General features: G+C 43.4%; 1 protein-coding gene across 6 annotated transcripts in view; it reads right to left on the reverse strand.

Annotated features, from left to right (window-relative positions):
* Positions 1 to 16,953, reverse strand: part of ccar1 (cell division cycle and apoptosis regulator 1) — a 409,621-nt gene that overhangs the window by 219,188 nt on the left and 173,480 nt on the right. For all 6 annotated transcript variants that reach the window (XM_072478734.1, XM_072478736.1, XM_072478731.1 and 3 more), the window contains 2 exons: positions 7,594 to 7,819; positions 4,746 to 4,859 (listed from right to left, as the gene is read on the reverse strand). In XM_072478734.1, the coding sequence (XP_072334835.1) occupies positions 4,746 to 4,859; positions 7,594 to 7,819 (340 nt within the window). The remainder of the gene's footprint in view (positions 1 to 4,745; positions 4,860 to 7,593; positions 7,820 to 16,953) is intronic.

The following is a 16,953-nucleotide window of genomic DNA, read 5'->3' on the forward strand; positions in this document are numbered from 1 at the left end:
ACACTGTACCAAGGGGTGTGCCTGAGCCAGTCCAAATATCAGCTTGCAGTTTCCTTACACGAGGGGAAAACACGAGCGAACGTCAAAGTGAATATTGGGTTCACAGTGTGGGTAACATCAAACGGAAAAAGTGATATATCCGTAGCGCAATAACTGGAGAAAGTGACACAGTAGAGGCAGCTACCATCACAGCACCACCAGGTACAGAAGACAGTTGCCCCTGAAAATAAGTTATTGTTAAAAGGGCAGCCAGTTAAAATCCAAAACTTGAAACGAGATTGCGCCTTTGCTGAAACTAAGTTGGACAAATAACCTGTGTGTGGTAATTATCTGCTGGATTGAGCGGAGTTATATAATATTGGCTGCTGTTTTCGAACAAGGATCGTCTCAGAGTTCAGGAAACGTTGGTGGTTGGGAACAAAGGGATGACTTCATGTAATACTGTGTGTATATAGCCATCAGTGAAGTTAAGTGTGTAGCCATCTGGGATGGCCACGTCCCGATTACAAAATGGACACTTTGCAAAGAATGCAGGGGAAATTGGACAATACCGAGAAAGCAAGCAGGTGCAAGGTTTGTCTGTTGATTGGAGCTATAGCTCCCAGACAAGACCGAGACTGCAGAACCATCAACATACTAAGCCATCTCCGGGGACAAAAGGGTAACATTTAGGTAAACAATGCTAAGACACCCCGGCGCCAGAGAAAAATTAAAACAAAGCAGACCAAAGCCACCGAGGACACGCCCAGCAATCAGAGAACCCACCACTCTATTGGAGGAAAATCGATAAGAACGATTGGGAAACGGCCCAATTAATTGGGGCCAAGTTCAAGGTCCGCCCAAAAGCGCGCAAAGCGGGATAGGTATATACCGCAGGGCAAAAGTTATATCTGGGGGAAAGGCAATTATGATGCGATGAGGCAAGACTTAGGATGCATTGGATGGAGAGGAAAACTGCAGGGGATGGGCACAATGGAAATATGGAGCTTGTTCAAGGAACAGCTACTGCATGTCCTTGATAAGTACGTGCCTGTCAGGCAGGGAGGATGTGGTCGCGCGAGGGAACCGTGGTTTACTAAAGCAGTCGAAACACTTGTCAAGAGGAAGGGGGAGACTTATGTAAAGATGAGACATGAAGGTTCAGTTAGGGCGCTCGAGAGTTACAAGTTAGCTAGGAAGGACCTAAAGAGAGAGCTAAGAAGAGCCAGGAGGGAACATGAGAAGTCTTTGGCAGGTAGGATCAAGGATAACCCTAAAGCTTTCTATAGATATGTCAGAAATAAAAGAATGACTAGGGTAAGAGTAGGGCCAGTCAAGGACAGTAGTGGGAAGTTGTGCGTGGAGTCCGAGGAGATAGGAGAGATGCTAAATGAATATATTTTGTCAGTATTCACACAGGAAAAGGACAATGTTGTTGAGGAGAATACCGAGATACAGGCTGCTAGACTAGAAGGGCTTGAGGTTCATAAGGAAGAGGTGTTAGCAATTCTGGAAAGTGTGAAAATAGATAAGTCCCCTGGGCCGGATGGGATTTATCCTAGGATTCTCTGGGAAGCTAGGGAAGAGATTGCTGAGCCTTTGGCTTTGATCTTTAAGTCATCTTTGTCTACAGGAATAATGCCAGAAGACTGGAGGATAGCAAATGTTGTCCCCTTGTTCAAGAAGGGGAGTAGAGACAACCCCGGTAACTATAGACCAGTGAGCCTTACTTCTGTTGTGGGCAAAGTCTTGGAAAGGTTTATAAGAGAAAATCATCTGGAAAGGAATAATTTGATTAGAGATAGTCAACACGGTTTTGTGAAGGTTAGGCCATGTCTCACAAACCTTATTGAGTTCTTTGAGAAGGTGATCAAACAGGTGGATGGGGGTAAAGCAGTTGATGTGGTGTATATGGATTTCAGTAAAGCGTTTGACAAGGTTCCCCACGGTAGGCTACTGCAGAAAATACAGAGGCATGGGATTCAGGGTGATTTAGCAGTTTGGATCAGAAATTGGCTAGCTGGAAGAAGACAAAGGGTGGTGGTTGACGGGAAATGTTCAGACTGGAGTCCAGTTACTAGTGGTGTACCACAAGCATCTGTTTTGGGGCCGCTGCTGTTTGTCATTTTTATAAATGACCTGGAGGAGGGCGTAGATTTGCAGATGACACCAAAGTCGGTGGAGTTGTGGACAGTGCGGAAGGATGTTACAAGTTACAGAGGGGTATAGATAAGCTGCAGAGCTGGGCTGAGAGGTGGCAAATGGAGTTTAATGCAGAAAAGTGTGAGGTGATTCATTTTGGAAGGAATAACAGGAAGACAGAGTACTGGGCTAATGGTAAGATTCTTGGTAGTGTGGATGAGCAGAGAGATCTCAGTGTCCATGTACATAGATCCCTGAAAGTTGCCACCCAGGTTGAGAGGGTTGTTAAGAAGGCGCACGGTGTGTTAGCTTTTATTGGTAGAGGGATTGAGTTTCGGAGCCATGAGGCCATGTTGCAGCTCTACAAAACTCTGGTGCGGCCGCATTTGGAGTATAGCGTGCAATTCTGGTCGCCACATTATAGGAAGGATGTGGAAGCATTGGAAAGGGTGCAGAGGAGATTTACCAGAATGTTGCCTGGTATGGAGGGAAGATCTTATGAGGAAAGGCTGAAGGACTTGAGGCTGTTTTCCTTAGAGAGAAGAAGGTTAAGAGGTGACTTAATTGAGGCATACAAGATGATCAGAGGATTAGATAGGGTGGACAGTGAGAGCCTTTTTCCTCAGATGGTGATGTCTAGCACGAGGGGACATAGCTTTAAATTTAGGGGAGATAGATATAAGACAGATGTCAGAGGTAGGTGCTTTACTCAGAGCGTAGTAAGGGCGTGGAATGCCCTGCCTGCAACAGTCGTGGACTCGCCAACATTAAGGGCATTCAAATGGTCATTGGATAGACATATGGACGATAAGGGAATAGTGTAGCTGGGCTTTAGAGTGGTTTCACATGTTGGCGCAACATCAAGGGCCGAAGGGCCTATACTGCGCTGTAATGTTCTATGTTCTAAGCCCTTTTGAGTATAAAAAGGACTCCCAAAGAGAGAATCGCTCTCTTGGCCATGGCTCTCAGCGAAGAGAGACCTACAGACCTGGCAAAGCTGCTCCAGACCAACTAAGTTCCAAGTCAACGCATGCTACGAGATAGACGCTCTTAGTTGCTATCCTATAAACAGCTCAACCCAGCAGCCTCAGAACTGAACAACGGCCATTGTTCCTCTGACTGAGTGGCACCCGAAGCTAAGTATAGGCTTTTAGCAGTAGTGATAGTTTAGGTTGTAGAGTTTTATGCATGAGTATATTTGACGATGTGTGTAAATAAATGAGCATTAATTTTGAACTTACTAACTGGTGTATCGAGTCTTTGATCAGTATTCGGGTTTTGAATCTTGTGGCGGTATCGAAAGATACCTGGCGACTCTTGAGCAAACTTAATTAAACAGCCAAATTAAGAGAGAACACAATTACCAACAAGTGTATTGTTGCAGTACTATTATAGTCTGTCTTGTGTGTTTTCTTTGAAGTTCATAAATATTTTTTATTAATTTATCACAAAACAACTTGACTTTCCTCCCTAGTTTGCATATCTTTTCTCATAGTATACCAAACTGAAAATATACACCACTAGGAACCAGTGTTCTAAGTTACCCTTCTGGGCTTTAAAATACCCTTGCATTTATCAGCAGGATTCTTAACACAGTCCCCCAGGATCAGGAATGACTTGCTTTAATTCCAGTTCAATAGATTTTGAGATTGCTAGTAAGTCTAATATGTGATCTGCAGACTCTGTCACATGCAAGGCAGTTTGCACTTTGGGTCGGTTGCATGGGTTGAAAGTTTATGTCCTCCCCCGAAGCTTTGACTTTGTCTCTGCATATTCCAACAAAGTGTTTGGTGCCTTCCTTTTCTATTATGTTTGGTTATAAGCCAAGGTCTCCCTTGAAATAGTGGGAATGCTTGACATCTTGACAGATGTTTGAAGGCATGACTCGAGTATTGCAGCTGTCCTACTGGGAGTTTCTTGCCACAACCATGTTCTGAGTAGAGCAGTTACTTCTGGAGTAAAGTATCAGAGTCCAGTAGAGCTGGTTTTGAGTGATTAGCACCTCAGTGCTGTGCAAGTTGGCTTGGGATAGGATGCTGATGTTGGACCACCTTCCTGGCCATTGGATTGACAGATCCAAAGTGATTGTACCAATCCAATCAAATGCAAGCCTGGATTCGCCATCTTTAGCAACTGACACGTTCATATCAGCTCATCAGCTAAAACTTTAACTTCAAGAGCAAGTTGGAGTGGACACAAGAAATAGATTAATGCTGACAATGCCAAATTGCAAGCAAGTGAAATTTAAACAGACAGGGACACAAAGAAGGTTCTTACTATTGGGAATCAACATTTTGAAAACCTTTGGAGAATTAATTCTGGGCCAGCAGACTGTTGTTTAGAATATTACAAATTCCAAACTTGTTGCAGTGTGACAAGAAATAATTAATGGCTGTCTGTTTTACACCACTCCAGATGTGGCTGGAAGTGGAGACTTATCCATTATTCAGAGAAAACTACAAAATGAGCAACACAATCAAAGCCACAAACATCAATGTAAGGAAGAAACAACTATGCTTAAATAATGAGCTGGGCTAAAACTTAGATTGTGCAGATTTATTTTACCTAAAAAAATCCAAGGAATATCGAACAGTGCAAGACACAAGAGGTAAATATTCTTCTACCTTGATGAGTCTTGCAGGATGCTGGAATCCTTCCCGTATCTCCTGAGAATCCTCAGCAAGAGCACATGATTTGTGGAAGAGTTCATCCATACCAGGACTTGCCAACAGCATGACCTAAAAGAATCAGACAGTACCTTAAAATCAACCAAGAGCAGAATTATCCAATATATCCAAAAAAACACATCTGCCCAAGACAGAAAACTACTTTATTTCTGCTTCTTGACATTTTTAAAGCTGGTTGTCTCCTGTAATTGATGTGGTACATAATTTACGGTCAAAACATGTCTTTCAGAGCAATTTGTCTATCCCACTGCCAATGCTCCACAAATCCTTTCATCCACCCCTCTTTATCTAAGTTTATGAGAATAACCGTGGGATTTTCTCCCTCATATACTTATCAAGCCTCCTTCTAAATACCATTAGTTATTTTTAAACTACTCCATGTAGTAACAAGTTTCACATTCTCATCACTCTCTGGATAATGGGGTTTCTCTATAATTCCCTATCAAACTGTTATGTTAAATATATTTAAAACTTATATGGAACATTCGTTAAGCCTCAGCTGGAACAGTGTCCCCAGCTCTGGGCATCACATTTTGAAAAGGTTATGAAGGCATGATAGATGGTGCAAAAAGATTCACAAGAATGGTTCCAAGAATGAGAAACTTCAGTTAGAAAAATAGATTGATGGAACTGTTTTCTTCGAGAAGGTTAAGTGGAAGTTTGATAGAAGTTTTCAAAATCATGATGAATCTGGATAGAGTGGAGAGGAAGAAATTGTTCCAATTGGTGGAAGGATCAAAAATAAGAGGGCACAGATTTACAGTAATTGGTGAAAGAGGCAATAGTGACATGAGGGAATAATTTTTCATGCAGCGAGTGTTTAGGATCTGGAATGTAGTGCCGAGGTGGAGGCAGGTTTAATCGAGGAATTAAAGAGGAAATTGGATTATTAATTGAAGAAAAAGTTATGGAAAGAAAGCAGGGAGTAGCACTATGTGAATTGCTCCTTTGGAGAGCCAGCACTGAGGCGATCGGTCAAATCACCTCCTACTGCGCTGTAAGAGTTCCGATTCTGTAAAATTATGAGTGATAATTTGATATTTATAGCCCTTGATTTCAGACTTTCCTCAAGTCTTCTCATCTAACCTATCAAATCCCTTTCATAATTTATAGACTTGGATCACCAGTCTTCTCATTTCTAGAGTCTTGTTGAACTTTTCTGATAGTAATACCCCCTCAGTGCTGTATCATCCAAGTAAAACTTGGTCCAGTCGTTCCCCTTCTTCAATTTCTCCATACCCAGAGTCATTTACAAGAGTACAAAAAAAATGCTGCCAGGGAGACTGGCTGGGCAGATATGTAGATGCTGGTTTTTATGTAGTTCAATTTGGTAGAAAAGGGTGCATTTCTAAAGGAAGTGCTGGAGCAGAGGAACCTTATGCATAAATAATTGAAGGCACAGATTGAGTGTAAATAAAGTAAACTGCATCCTGGACTTCATTAAGAGAACAAAAACAAGGAAGTTGCTTTAAGCTTGTATAAAACACTGTTTTGGCTTTATTACATCCAGTTCCACTCAATAAAAAGGGCATTGGAGTGAGAATGCAGAAAAGATTCAAATTCATGAGGGGTTTAAACAAGCAGAGAGAGAAACTGTTGCCATTAGAAGAATTGTAAATCAGAGGGACACAGATTTAAGGTAAATTGTCAGGATGGCATGATGGCGCAGTTGTTAGCACTGCTGCCTCACGGCACGGAGGACCCGGGTTCGGTCCCGGCTCCAGTCACTGTCCGTGTGGAGTTTGCACATTTTCCTTGTGTTTCTGTGGGTCTCACCCCCACAAAGGTGTGCAAGATAAGAGGATTGGCCATGTTAAATTGCCCCTTAATTGGAAAAAAAGAATTTGGTACTCTACATTTACAAAACAAAGATTTAACAGAATTGGTAAAAGAAGCAATAGCAACAGCATGGAAAACCTCTTGACACAGCAACTGGTTTCTGATCACAAATGCTTTGCCTGAGAATTGGAAGCAGATCCAGTCGAAGCATTAAAGAGGGAATTGGATCAGGATAGGAAGCATGTGCAGGGCCACAGGGGTGTGGCACTCCTTCAGAGAGCCAGCAGAGGCTTCTGTGATGTAACCATTTCATGATGTTGTGGTTCAAATTCAGAGCAATGAATGAGCTACGCCTCTACCAAGTGAGTCGAACAGTCTCAATCGAGTCCAGATCCCATAGTTCAGCAAACTCGCTGATAGGAATCGAAAAATGTGACAGAGCTCCAGTAGGAATGCTTTTCTGAGTTTGACGGAGATGGAGTAGAGAGCATCTATTGAGCTGGGGATGCTCACAGTAATGAGCACAGCCTTCAGGGGTAGAAATAAACAAGATTGAATCTATCTTTGCACGGCAATACATTACAGACAAACACAAATTCCTTTTTCCAAAGATGAGCCCAATTCACAGAACAAAAAGCAACTGTGAACATAGAATCATAGAATCCCTACAGCGCAGGATGCCATTCGGTCCATCGAGTCAGCACCAACCCTCTGAAAGAACTCCCCATCTAGGCCCAATCCCCTACAACTCTACCTAACCATTGAACACGAAGGAACAATTTAGCACGGCCAATCCACTTCACGTGCATATCTTTGGACTGTGGGATGAAACCGGAGCACCTGGAGGAAACCCACGCAGTCACGGAGAATGTGCAAACGCCACACAGACAGGGACCCGAGGTCGGATTCAAATCCGGGTCACTGGCGCTGTGACACAGCAGTGATAACCATTATGCCACCGTGCCGCCCTATGAAAAAGAAATAGTATGAGATCTAAAATACAAACCTTTGCACTGTACAAATGGTCTGCATCTGGTGGATCAAGCCCTGCTGTGATCTTCTCCAGGGGGTCCACCTCTTTATGAACAATATGGAAATTGCACTGGTTTCCAAGTTGAAATGGTCTATTTAGAAGAAATGCATCGACCCATGTGAATTGCGTATCGAAGAAATCACTCGGAATGTAAAGATTCTGATACCGGCGGCGAAGCTCCATCATGTCACAAGATGCACTGCATGAAAAGCAAATATTACAAATAATGAACAAAAGAATAGACTTCACAAAATTTTCAGAATTGAAACAAGGATGCCACATATTGTGCTGTGTGCCAATTCCTTTAAAAGCATGAATTCAAGTTAGGGGAGACACGGTGGCACAGTGCTAGACTGCTGCCTCAACGTCAGGGACCCAGGTTAAATTCTGGCCTCAGGTGACTGTGTGTGTGAAGTTTGCACATTTCCCCTGTGTGTGCGTGGATTTCCTCCGGCTGCTCCGGTTTCCTCCCACAGTTCAAAGATGTGCGGGTTAGGTGGATTGGCCATGCTAAATTGACCCCTGGTGTCCAAGAAAAATGTGTAGGCTAGGTTAAGGGGTTATGAGGATAGGGCGGGGAAGTGAGCTTGGGTGGAGTACTCTTTCAGAGGGTTGGTGCAGACTCAATGGGCCTAATGGCCTCCTTTGCACTGCAGGGATTCCATGAGGTGACTCTATTCCTGCCATGGAAAGAACCACCCCTAACAGCAAACACTACCAAGCTCAAGGAAGAGTTTTTAAGCCCCAACTAGTGTGCGTCGGTGTGACTTTTTTAGCTACACATTTGGGTCATTTCCTGAATTTCTCAATATGCATTAAGAGGTTTCCAATTTGAGACAAAGAATGCGACCTGTGGTCAATGGAGAGCTGTTTCTTAACTAAATTCTCAAACTCTTATACCAAGCAAAGTTTCACATACAGCAGCTCTGCCTCCTCAGCTTCTAACCAGTCATTTGTGAAGATCATCCTGTGGTTTCTCTCTTGATAGGAAAGATTGGCTGTTGTGACATATTCTTCTACTCAGTAGTGAAATTGAAAAGGATTTGATTATATTTCCAAGTGCTGTGAGCCCCGCTATTAGATGAATCAGAATGATTGAATTTCTTTGTCTGGTTCTAAAAATGCACATTTATTAAAGGTTGTAAAAATTGACAAATTGGTGAATCAAACCACAACAAAAATCATAAGATCAGAAGTAGGCCATTTAGTCTCTAATAGTCTATAACAGATCATGGTTGATCTGTAACATTCCATATCAGGATCAATTCAACTTGTGCCGCCTTTTCCCTCAAGCCCTGCAAACTTTCCCTTTTGTCTTCTGGTTCTCAATCCATCCACCAAGAGGAATAACTTCTCTCCATCTACTCTGTCCAGACCCCGCTTAGTTTTTCAGAACCTCCGTCTTCTCTCGACTTTCACTTCTCCAAAGAAAACAGTCACACTGTCACGGCTTCTCCATCTGCCCATGTAATAGACGTGAAAATTCCTGCAACTGTTCCCAGAAATATTTTCTACATCCTTTGAATTACTTCCGTGCCATCCATTTATGTAAAATCATGGAAATCAATTTCATGCCCTGACTGCATGAACCTGATGCAATAAACAGCAGGGGACAGGAAGATCTCAAACAGAGATCTCACCGGTACAAATCATATTTTGCTCCTCTCACGAGATTTAGTGCCCAAAACCGGGATTTGCGCCCGCAGTGAACAGGGCCACTAGATCACGGTCAATACTCTAGCTGAGGCCCAACTACAGGTTTACCATGACCTTCTTGCTTTTGTGCTCTATGCCCTTATTATAAAGTTATTAGCTGCGTTCTCAACCTGACTTGTCATCTTAAATGATTTGTGCACATATATCACGGGTTCCTTTGCTCCTGCACCCTCATTAAAATTCTACCCTTGATTTTCTGTCATCTCACCACATTCTTCCCATGTCTCCATATTAAATTTAAAGCCAGCTGTCCACACATGCCCTTTTGAAGTTTAACACTACCTTCCTCACAGTTCAGAACACTTCCAAGCTTTGTAATAAGAACAAAGAACAATATTGCACAGGAACATGCCCTTCAGCCCTCCATGCCGGTACCCTAGGCCAAAACTCTCAGCACTTCCTTGTGCCGTATTGCTCTATACCCATTTGTTGAGATGCCCTTTGAACGCTGTTAATGCATCTGCTCCCACAACCTCCCCTGGCAACGCGTTGCAAGCACTCACCACCCTGCCTCGCACATCTCCTCTAAACTTTACGTCATGGACCTTAAACCTGCGCTCCCTGGTGACTGACCCCTCCACCCTGGGAAAGAGTGCCAGTCCATCCACTCTATCCATGCCTCTCAATCTTGTAGACCTCTATCAGGTCACCCCTCAACCTCCGCCATTCTAATGTAAACAGTCCCGAGTCTGTTGGGTCCTGTACGCAAGTCTTGGTCATTAATATATATCAGGATGGGCGGCACGGTGGCGCAGTGGTTAGTACTGCTGCCTACGGCGCTGAGGACCCGGGTTCGAACCCGGCCCTGGGTCACGGTCTGTGTGGTGTTTGCACATTCACCCCGTACCTGCGTGGATTTCATCCCCACAATCCAAAGATGTGGTTATGCGGATTGGCTACGTTAAATTGCTCCTTAATTGGAAATAAAAATAATTGGGTATTCTAAAAAATAATTTTTTAATGAATAAATAAAAAAATTAATATACATCAGGAAGCCATGATGTGGAGATGCCGACGTTGGACTGGGGTGGGCACAGTAAGAAGTCTTACAACACCAGGTTAAAGTCCAACAGGTTTGTTTCGAATCACAGTCTTTCGGAGCGCAGTTCCTTCCTCAGGTGAGCAGGGTTCCGAAAGCTTAAGCTCTGGGGAACTCCACTACAAGTCTATATCTAGTCTGAAAAATAACCATTCACCACTGCACTGTTTCATGTCACTCAGCCAATTTTGTGTCCATGTTGCTGCTATCCATTTATTCCATGAGCTCCAACTTTGCACACTCTGTTGTCCACTAGATTATCAAATGTCTTTTGGAAGTCCATGTACACATCAACAGTATTACATTAAAAAATACAGAAGTCAGCCATACAGTTCCTCAAGCCTGCTCCGCCATTCAAGAAGATTGTGGCTGATCTGTTTTTCTTGTCATGCGAGAGTACCTTTAACAAATGGGTGTTTATCAAATAGCTGCAGTGATGTCAGTGTGGGTGGAGCTGGGCTGTCTGTCTGCTTTTACTTTCCTTTTTGAGCTGGCAGCTACAGTGTGTGTTTAGTTTTGTTTTCAGAGTTGGAGCTGCATCCAGCCAAACAAGGTGTAAGTTTGATTTTTCTCTGCATGAAAAGAATGTCTTCAGATCACTTGTTACTTTAAAAAAGTGATAACTCCTCTCAGTAGAGAAGTTAAATCTGCTGTCTTTGTTAAAGAGGGTATTTGTCTTATGGATGTTGCTAGGAAAGATTAAGGGTTACTTATAGAGTACTGTATTCTTTGGGGGAAGTATTCGAGGTGGTAGTTGCTAAGATGGTTACTGCGTGTTTATAAAATGTTAACTGGATTCATATAATAAACATTGTTTTGTTTTAGAAGTGCTTTAGATCTCTGTTGCATCACACCTGCAGAGTGGGCCCTTGTGCTCCCATTAACCAAAATCTATTAAAAGTCGTGGGTCAGGTGAGCTCCATGATACACTTTGGGGTTCTCTAAACCCTGGCCCGTAATAAACAGGGGGCTCGAGGGATGAAAAGTCTATCTTTCATGATTGGATTGGCTTATTTGTGGTTGCTTTTCAAGTATGGTATATCAGTTTAAGTAGGGAGTGTGTTGTGGACAGTGGCTCTTTCAGAGGTGGGAGGTTTTTGGGGGTGGAGAAGGTCACACGCAGTACCTTAAGAACAGAGACTAAGAAAAGGCTTTTAGATTTGGCAAAAACATGGCAGTTAGCGTTATCTGACAGCACACGAAAAGAAGAGGTACTTACGACACTAGCTAAGCATTTAAAATTGCCAGAGATAGTCTGACTCATTAGAAATGTCAAAAATTCAGTTAAAAATGAAGCAACTTGAACATGAAAAAGAATTAAAGCAGCTTGAATATGAAATGAGAGAAAAAGAGAGAGAAGAAAGAAACAAAGAAAGAATAGCCCGAGCAGAACAAAACAAAAAAGAGAGTGAAAATGGAAAAAGAGAGAAAGGGAGACACAGATCAGGGAAAAAGAAAAAAGAGAGAAGAAAGAGAAAGCGAGGAAAGGGAAAAGAGAGTTTGAACTTCAGAAAATGGCCATGAAGCATGACAGTCAGTTAAAATTGGCGTATGTAAAGGGAAACGTACAGTTGGAGGATAGTGATGAGGATAAAGAGATAGAGCGTCAGAGTCGAAGGCTTGGTGGGTATCTATTTAAATATGTCCAAGCATTGCCAAGGTTTGATGAGAAGGAGGTAGAGGTCTTTTCCATTTCATTTGAGAAGGTGGCTAAACAAATAAAATGACCACTGGACATGTGGGTATTACTGATTCTAACAAAGCTGGTAGGTAGGGCTAGTGAACTGTTTGCAATTACCAGAGGAGGTATCTGGGAACTCATGTGGAAGAGCAGAGGGTTAAAACTGCGAGGTTAGCAGCAGAAATGGCAGATGATTATGAGTTAGTTCATAAATCAAAGCTTGGTTTCCGACATCAGTATCAGCCTGTGAGGGATAGAAACTGGGGAAAAGAGAAATACTCAAGTGACAATAAGTGATTATGAATAATTATTAAAAGGAGATCTGTTGGGAGATAATAAGGAGAGTTTTCCTCAGATTAAAAAAGAAATCCGGGAGGGTGGAAGAGAACTGAAAAGTTTCAAATGATTTCACTGTAATAAACTAGGCCATGCAAAGTCACAGTGTTGGTGGTTGAAGAAAAGCAGGGAAAGGCTGATGTGGTAAAACAGGATATGGCAGTGGGGTTTGTTAAAGTGGTAAAGGATAGCCAAAAATGAATCAAAGGAGGTGCAAAAGATTGTACAGCCTGATCAAGAGGTGATTGATAAGAAGGTGCCAGATCTCAGAAAGAATTTACTTGTGGGTAAAGTTTACTCATGTGTACCAGAAGGAGCAGGTAAAGAAGTCACAATTTTGAGAGATACGGGAGCTAGTCAATCTTTAATGGTAAGAACAAGAACAAAGATCAAGAACAAAGAAAATTACAGCACAGGAACAGGCCCTACGGCCCTCCCAGCCTGCGCCGATCCAGCTCCTTTATCTAAACCCGTCTTCTACTTTCCAAGGATCTACTTCCCTGTTCCCCGCCCGTTCATATATCTGTCTAGATGCATCTTAAATGATGCTATCGTGCCCGCTTCTACCACCTCCGCTGGCAAGGCGTTCCAGGCACCCACCACCCTCTACGTAAAAAAACTTTCCACGCACATCTCCCTTAAACTTTCCCCCTCTCACCTTGAAATCGTGACCCCTTGTAATTGACACCCCCACTCTTGGAAAAAGCTTGTTGCTATCCACCCTGTCCATACCGCTCATAATTTTGTAGACCTCAATCATGTCCCCCCCTCAACCTCCGTCTTTCTAATGAAAATAATCCTAATCTACTCAACCTTTCTTCATAGCTAGCACCCTCCATACCAGGCAACATCCTGGTGAACTTCCTCTGCACCCTCTCTAAAGCCTCCACATCCTTCTGGTAATGTGGCGACCAGAACTGCACGCAGTATTCTAAATGTGGCCTAACCAAAGTCCTATACAACTGTAACATGACCTGCCGACTCTTGTACTCAATACCCCGTCCGATGAAGGCAAGCATGCTGTATGCCTTCCTGACCCGCGTTGCCACCTTCAGGGTACAATGGACCTGAACTCCCAGATCTCTCTGGACATCAATTTTCCCCAGGACTCTTCCATTGACCGTATAGTCCGCTCTTGAATTAGATCTTCCAAAATGCATCACGTCGCATTTGCCTGGATTGAACTCCATCTGCCATTTCTCTGCCCAACTCTCCAATCTATCTATATTTTGCTGTATTCTCTGACAGTCCTCATCGCTATCCGCAATTCCACCAACCTTTGTGTCGTCTGCAAACTTACTAATCAGACCAGTTACATTTTCCTCCAAATCATTTATATATACTACAAAACAGCCAAGGTCCCAGCACTGATCCCTGTGAAACACCACTGGTCACAGCCCTCCAATTAGAAAAGCTTCCTTCCATTGCTACTCTCTGCCTTCTATGACCTAGCCAGTTCTGTATCCACCTTGCCAGCTCACCCCTGATCCCGTGTGACTTCACCTTTTCATAGAATTTACAGTGCAGAAGGAGGCCATTTGGCCCATCGAGTCTGCACCGGCTCTTAGAAAGAGCACCCTACCCAAGGTCAGCACCTCCACCCTATCCCCATGACCCAGTAACCCCACCCAACACTAAGGACAATTTTGGCCACTAAAGGCAATTTATCATGGCCAATCCACCTAAGTGTGAGGTGATGCATTTTGGAAGGACTAACAAGGCAAGGGAATACACAATGAACGGTAGGCTGTGATAAGTACAGAAAATCAGAGGGACCAAGTAGATTAAGTGGTTAAGCAGCGCTGCACGGATTTTCCGTATTTCAATCCATTGCAACCCTCTGACAAATCTCGCACACTGTACTTAAGGAGAGTAATTTAAGAGAGCGGAGAGGAGGATTTTGTTTCATGGGGAAGGAAAAAATATTAAGATTGAGCTCTCTGTGAATGGCTGGCTGGCTGGCTGTGTGTGTGCGCGTGCGTGTGCACTGATTTTTGGTATCTGGAATATTGATTTCTGTTGGAAAAGGTTGGCAGCTCTAGTTAAGGGATACTTGGCATAAGGCACATGGAATACTTGTCTTTATTAGCTGAGGCATCGAATATATGAGCTGGGAGATTATGATGGAGCTGTATAAAACATTTGTTAGACCACCGCTTGAGTACTGTTTGCAGTTCTGGTCGCCACACTATAGGAAGGATGTAATTACACTAGTGTGCCGAGCAGATTCTACAATGATGTTGCCTGGGCTGGAGCGTTTTATCTTCGAAGGGAGATTGGATAGGCTTGGGATGTTTTACTTAGAACAAAGAAGACTGAGGGAGGACTTGATTGAGGTATACAAACGTATGGGGGTAGATGGGGTAGACTGGAAGAAACCTGTTCCCTTCAGAGGGGGCAGGAGATTTAAGAGGGCATTTGAGGAAGAATATTTTCACTCAAAGGGTACTTCAAAAACCATAGCTTACAAGGCTACGGACCAAGTACAGATTAGAATATATAGCTGTTTGATTGCTGGCGCAGACACAAGGGGCTGAAAGGCCTTGTTCTGTGCTGTAAAACTCTGACTCTGAGGTTATTGCGCGTGCAAGGTAAATGTGGAACTCAAGTATATTACTGCCCGGCTAAACTACAATCTTCTACACTTCCTGGGTCCGTATCCCTCTATTCCCAACCTATTCATGTATTTGTCAAGATGCCCCTTAAATGTCACTATCGTCCCTGCTTCCACCACCACCTCCGGTAGCGAGTTCCAGGCACCCACTACCCTCTGTGTAAAAAAAACTTGCCTCGTACATCTACTCTAAACCTTGCCCCTCTCACCTTAAACCTATGCCCCCTAGTAATTGACACCTCTACCCCGGGGAAAAGCCTCTGACTATCCACTCTGTCTATGCCCTTCATAATTTTGTAGACCTCTATCAGGTCGCCCCTCAACCTCCTTCGTTCCAGTGAGAACAAACCGAGTTTATTCAACCGCTCCTCATAGCTAATGCCCTCCATACCAGGCAACATTCTGGTAAATCTCTTCTACATCCTCTTTAAAGCCTCCACATCCTTCTGGTAGTGTGGCGACCAGAATTGAACACTATACTCCAAGTGTGGCCTAACTAAGGTTCTATACAGCTGTAACATGACTTGCCAATTCTTATACACAATGCCCCGGCCAATGAAGGCAAGCATGCCGTATGCCTTCTTGACAACCTTCTCCACCTGTGTTGCCCCTTTCAGTGACCTGTGGACCTGTACTCCTAGATCTCTCTGACTTTCAATACTCTTGAGGGTTCTGCCATTCACTGTATATTCCCTACCTGCATTAGACCTTCCAAAATGCATAACCTCACATTTGGTCCCAGCACTGATGCCTGTGGAGCACCACTGGTCACAGCCCTCCAATTAGAAAAGCATCCTTCCATTGCTACTCTCTGCCTTCTATGACCTAGCCAGTTCTGTATCCACCTTGCCAACTCACCCCTGATCCCGTGTGTCTTCACCTTTTGTACTAGTCTACCATGACCTCCTCGAAAAACTCTATCAAGTTAGTGAGACACGACCTCCCCTTCACAAAACCATGCTGCCTCTCACTAATCCGTCCATTTGCTTCCAAATGGGAGTAGATCCTGTCTCGAAGAATTCTCTCCAGTAATTTCCCTACCACTGAAGTAAGGCTCACCGGCCTGTAGTTCCCTGGATTATCCTTGCTACCCTTCGTAAACAGAGGAACAACATTGGCTATTCTCCAACATTGGACATCACCTGAAGACAGTGAGGATCCAAAGATTTCTGTCAAGGCCTCTGCAATTTCCTCTCCAGCCTCATTCAGTATTCTGGGGTAGATCCCATCAGGCCCTGGGGACTTATCTACCTTAATATTTTTTAAGACACCCAACACCTCGTCTTTTTGGATCTCAATGTGACCCAGGCTATCTACACACCCTTCTCCAGACTCAACATCTACCAATTTCTTCTCTTTGGTGAATACTGATGCAAAGTATTCATTTAGTACCTCGCCCATTTCCTCTGGCTCAGGGTTAAATTTAATTTGCCACATTTCTGCCCATCTGACCAATCCGTCTATATTGTCCTGCAATCTACTGCTTTCCTCTTCACTATTTACCATACCACCAATTTCATGTCATCTGCAAACTTAATCTTACCTCCACATTCATTATAAAGAAGATATAAAAGTCTGAAAACACGCACAAACAGTCTCATAAACAGCTTCTTCACCACTGTTACCAAACTCCTAAACAACCTTCTTATGGTCTGACCTCATTAACACTACACCCCTGTATGCTTCACCCGATGACAGTGTTATGTAGTTACATTGTGTACCTGGTGTTGCTCTATTATGTATTTCCTTTTCGTTTCTTTTCATGTACCTAATGATCTGTTGAGCTGCTTGCTGAAAAATACTTTTCACTGTACCTCGGTACACGTGACAAACAAAATCCAGTGCATTAATGTGCACGACAAACAGCAAGGGGCCCACTGAACACAAGCTTTCAGTCACGAAATAAAACCTCCGACCATCTCTTGCCACTAAGCCAATTTTGGGTCC

Source organism: Scyliorhinus torazame, chromosome 16 (assembly GCF_047496885.1).
Source record: "Scyliorhinus torazame isolate Kashiwa2021f chromosome 16, sScyTor2.1, whole genome shotgun sequence".
NCBI lineage: Eukaryota > Metazoa > Chordata > Chondrichthyes > Carcharhiniformes > Scyliorhinidae > Scyliorhinus > Scyliorhinus torazame.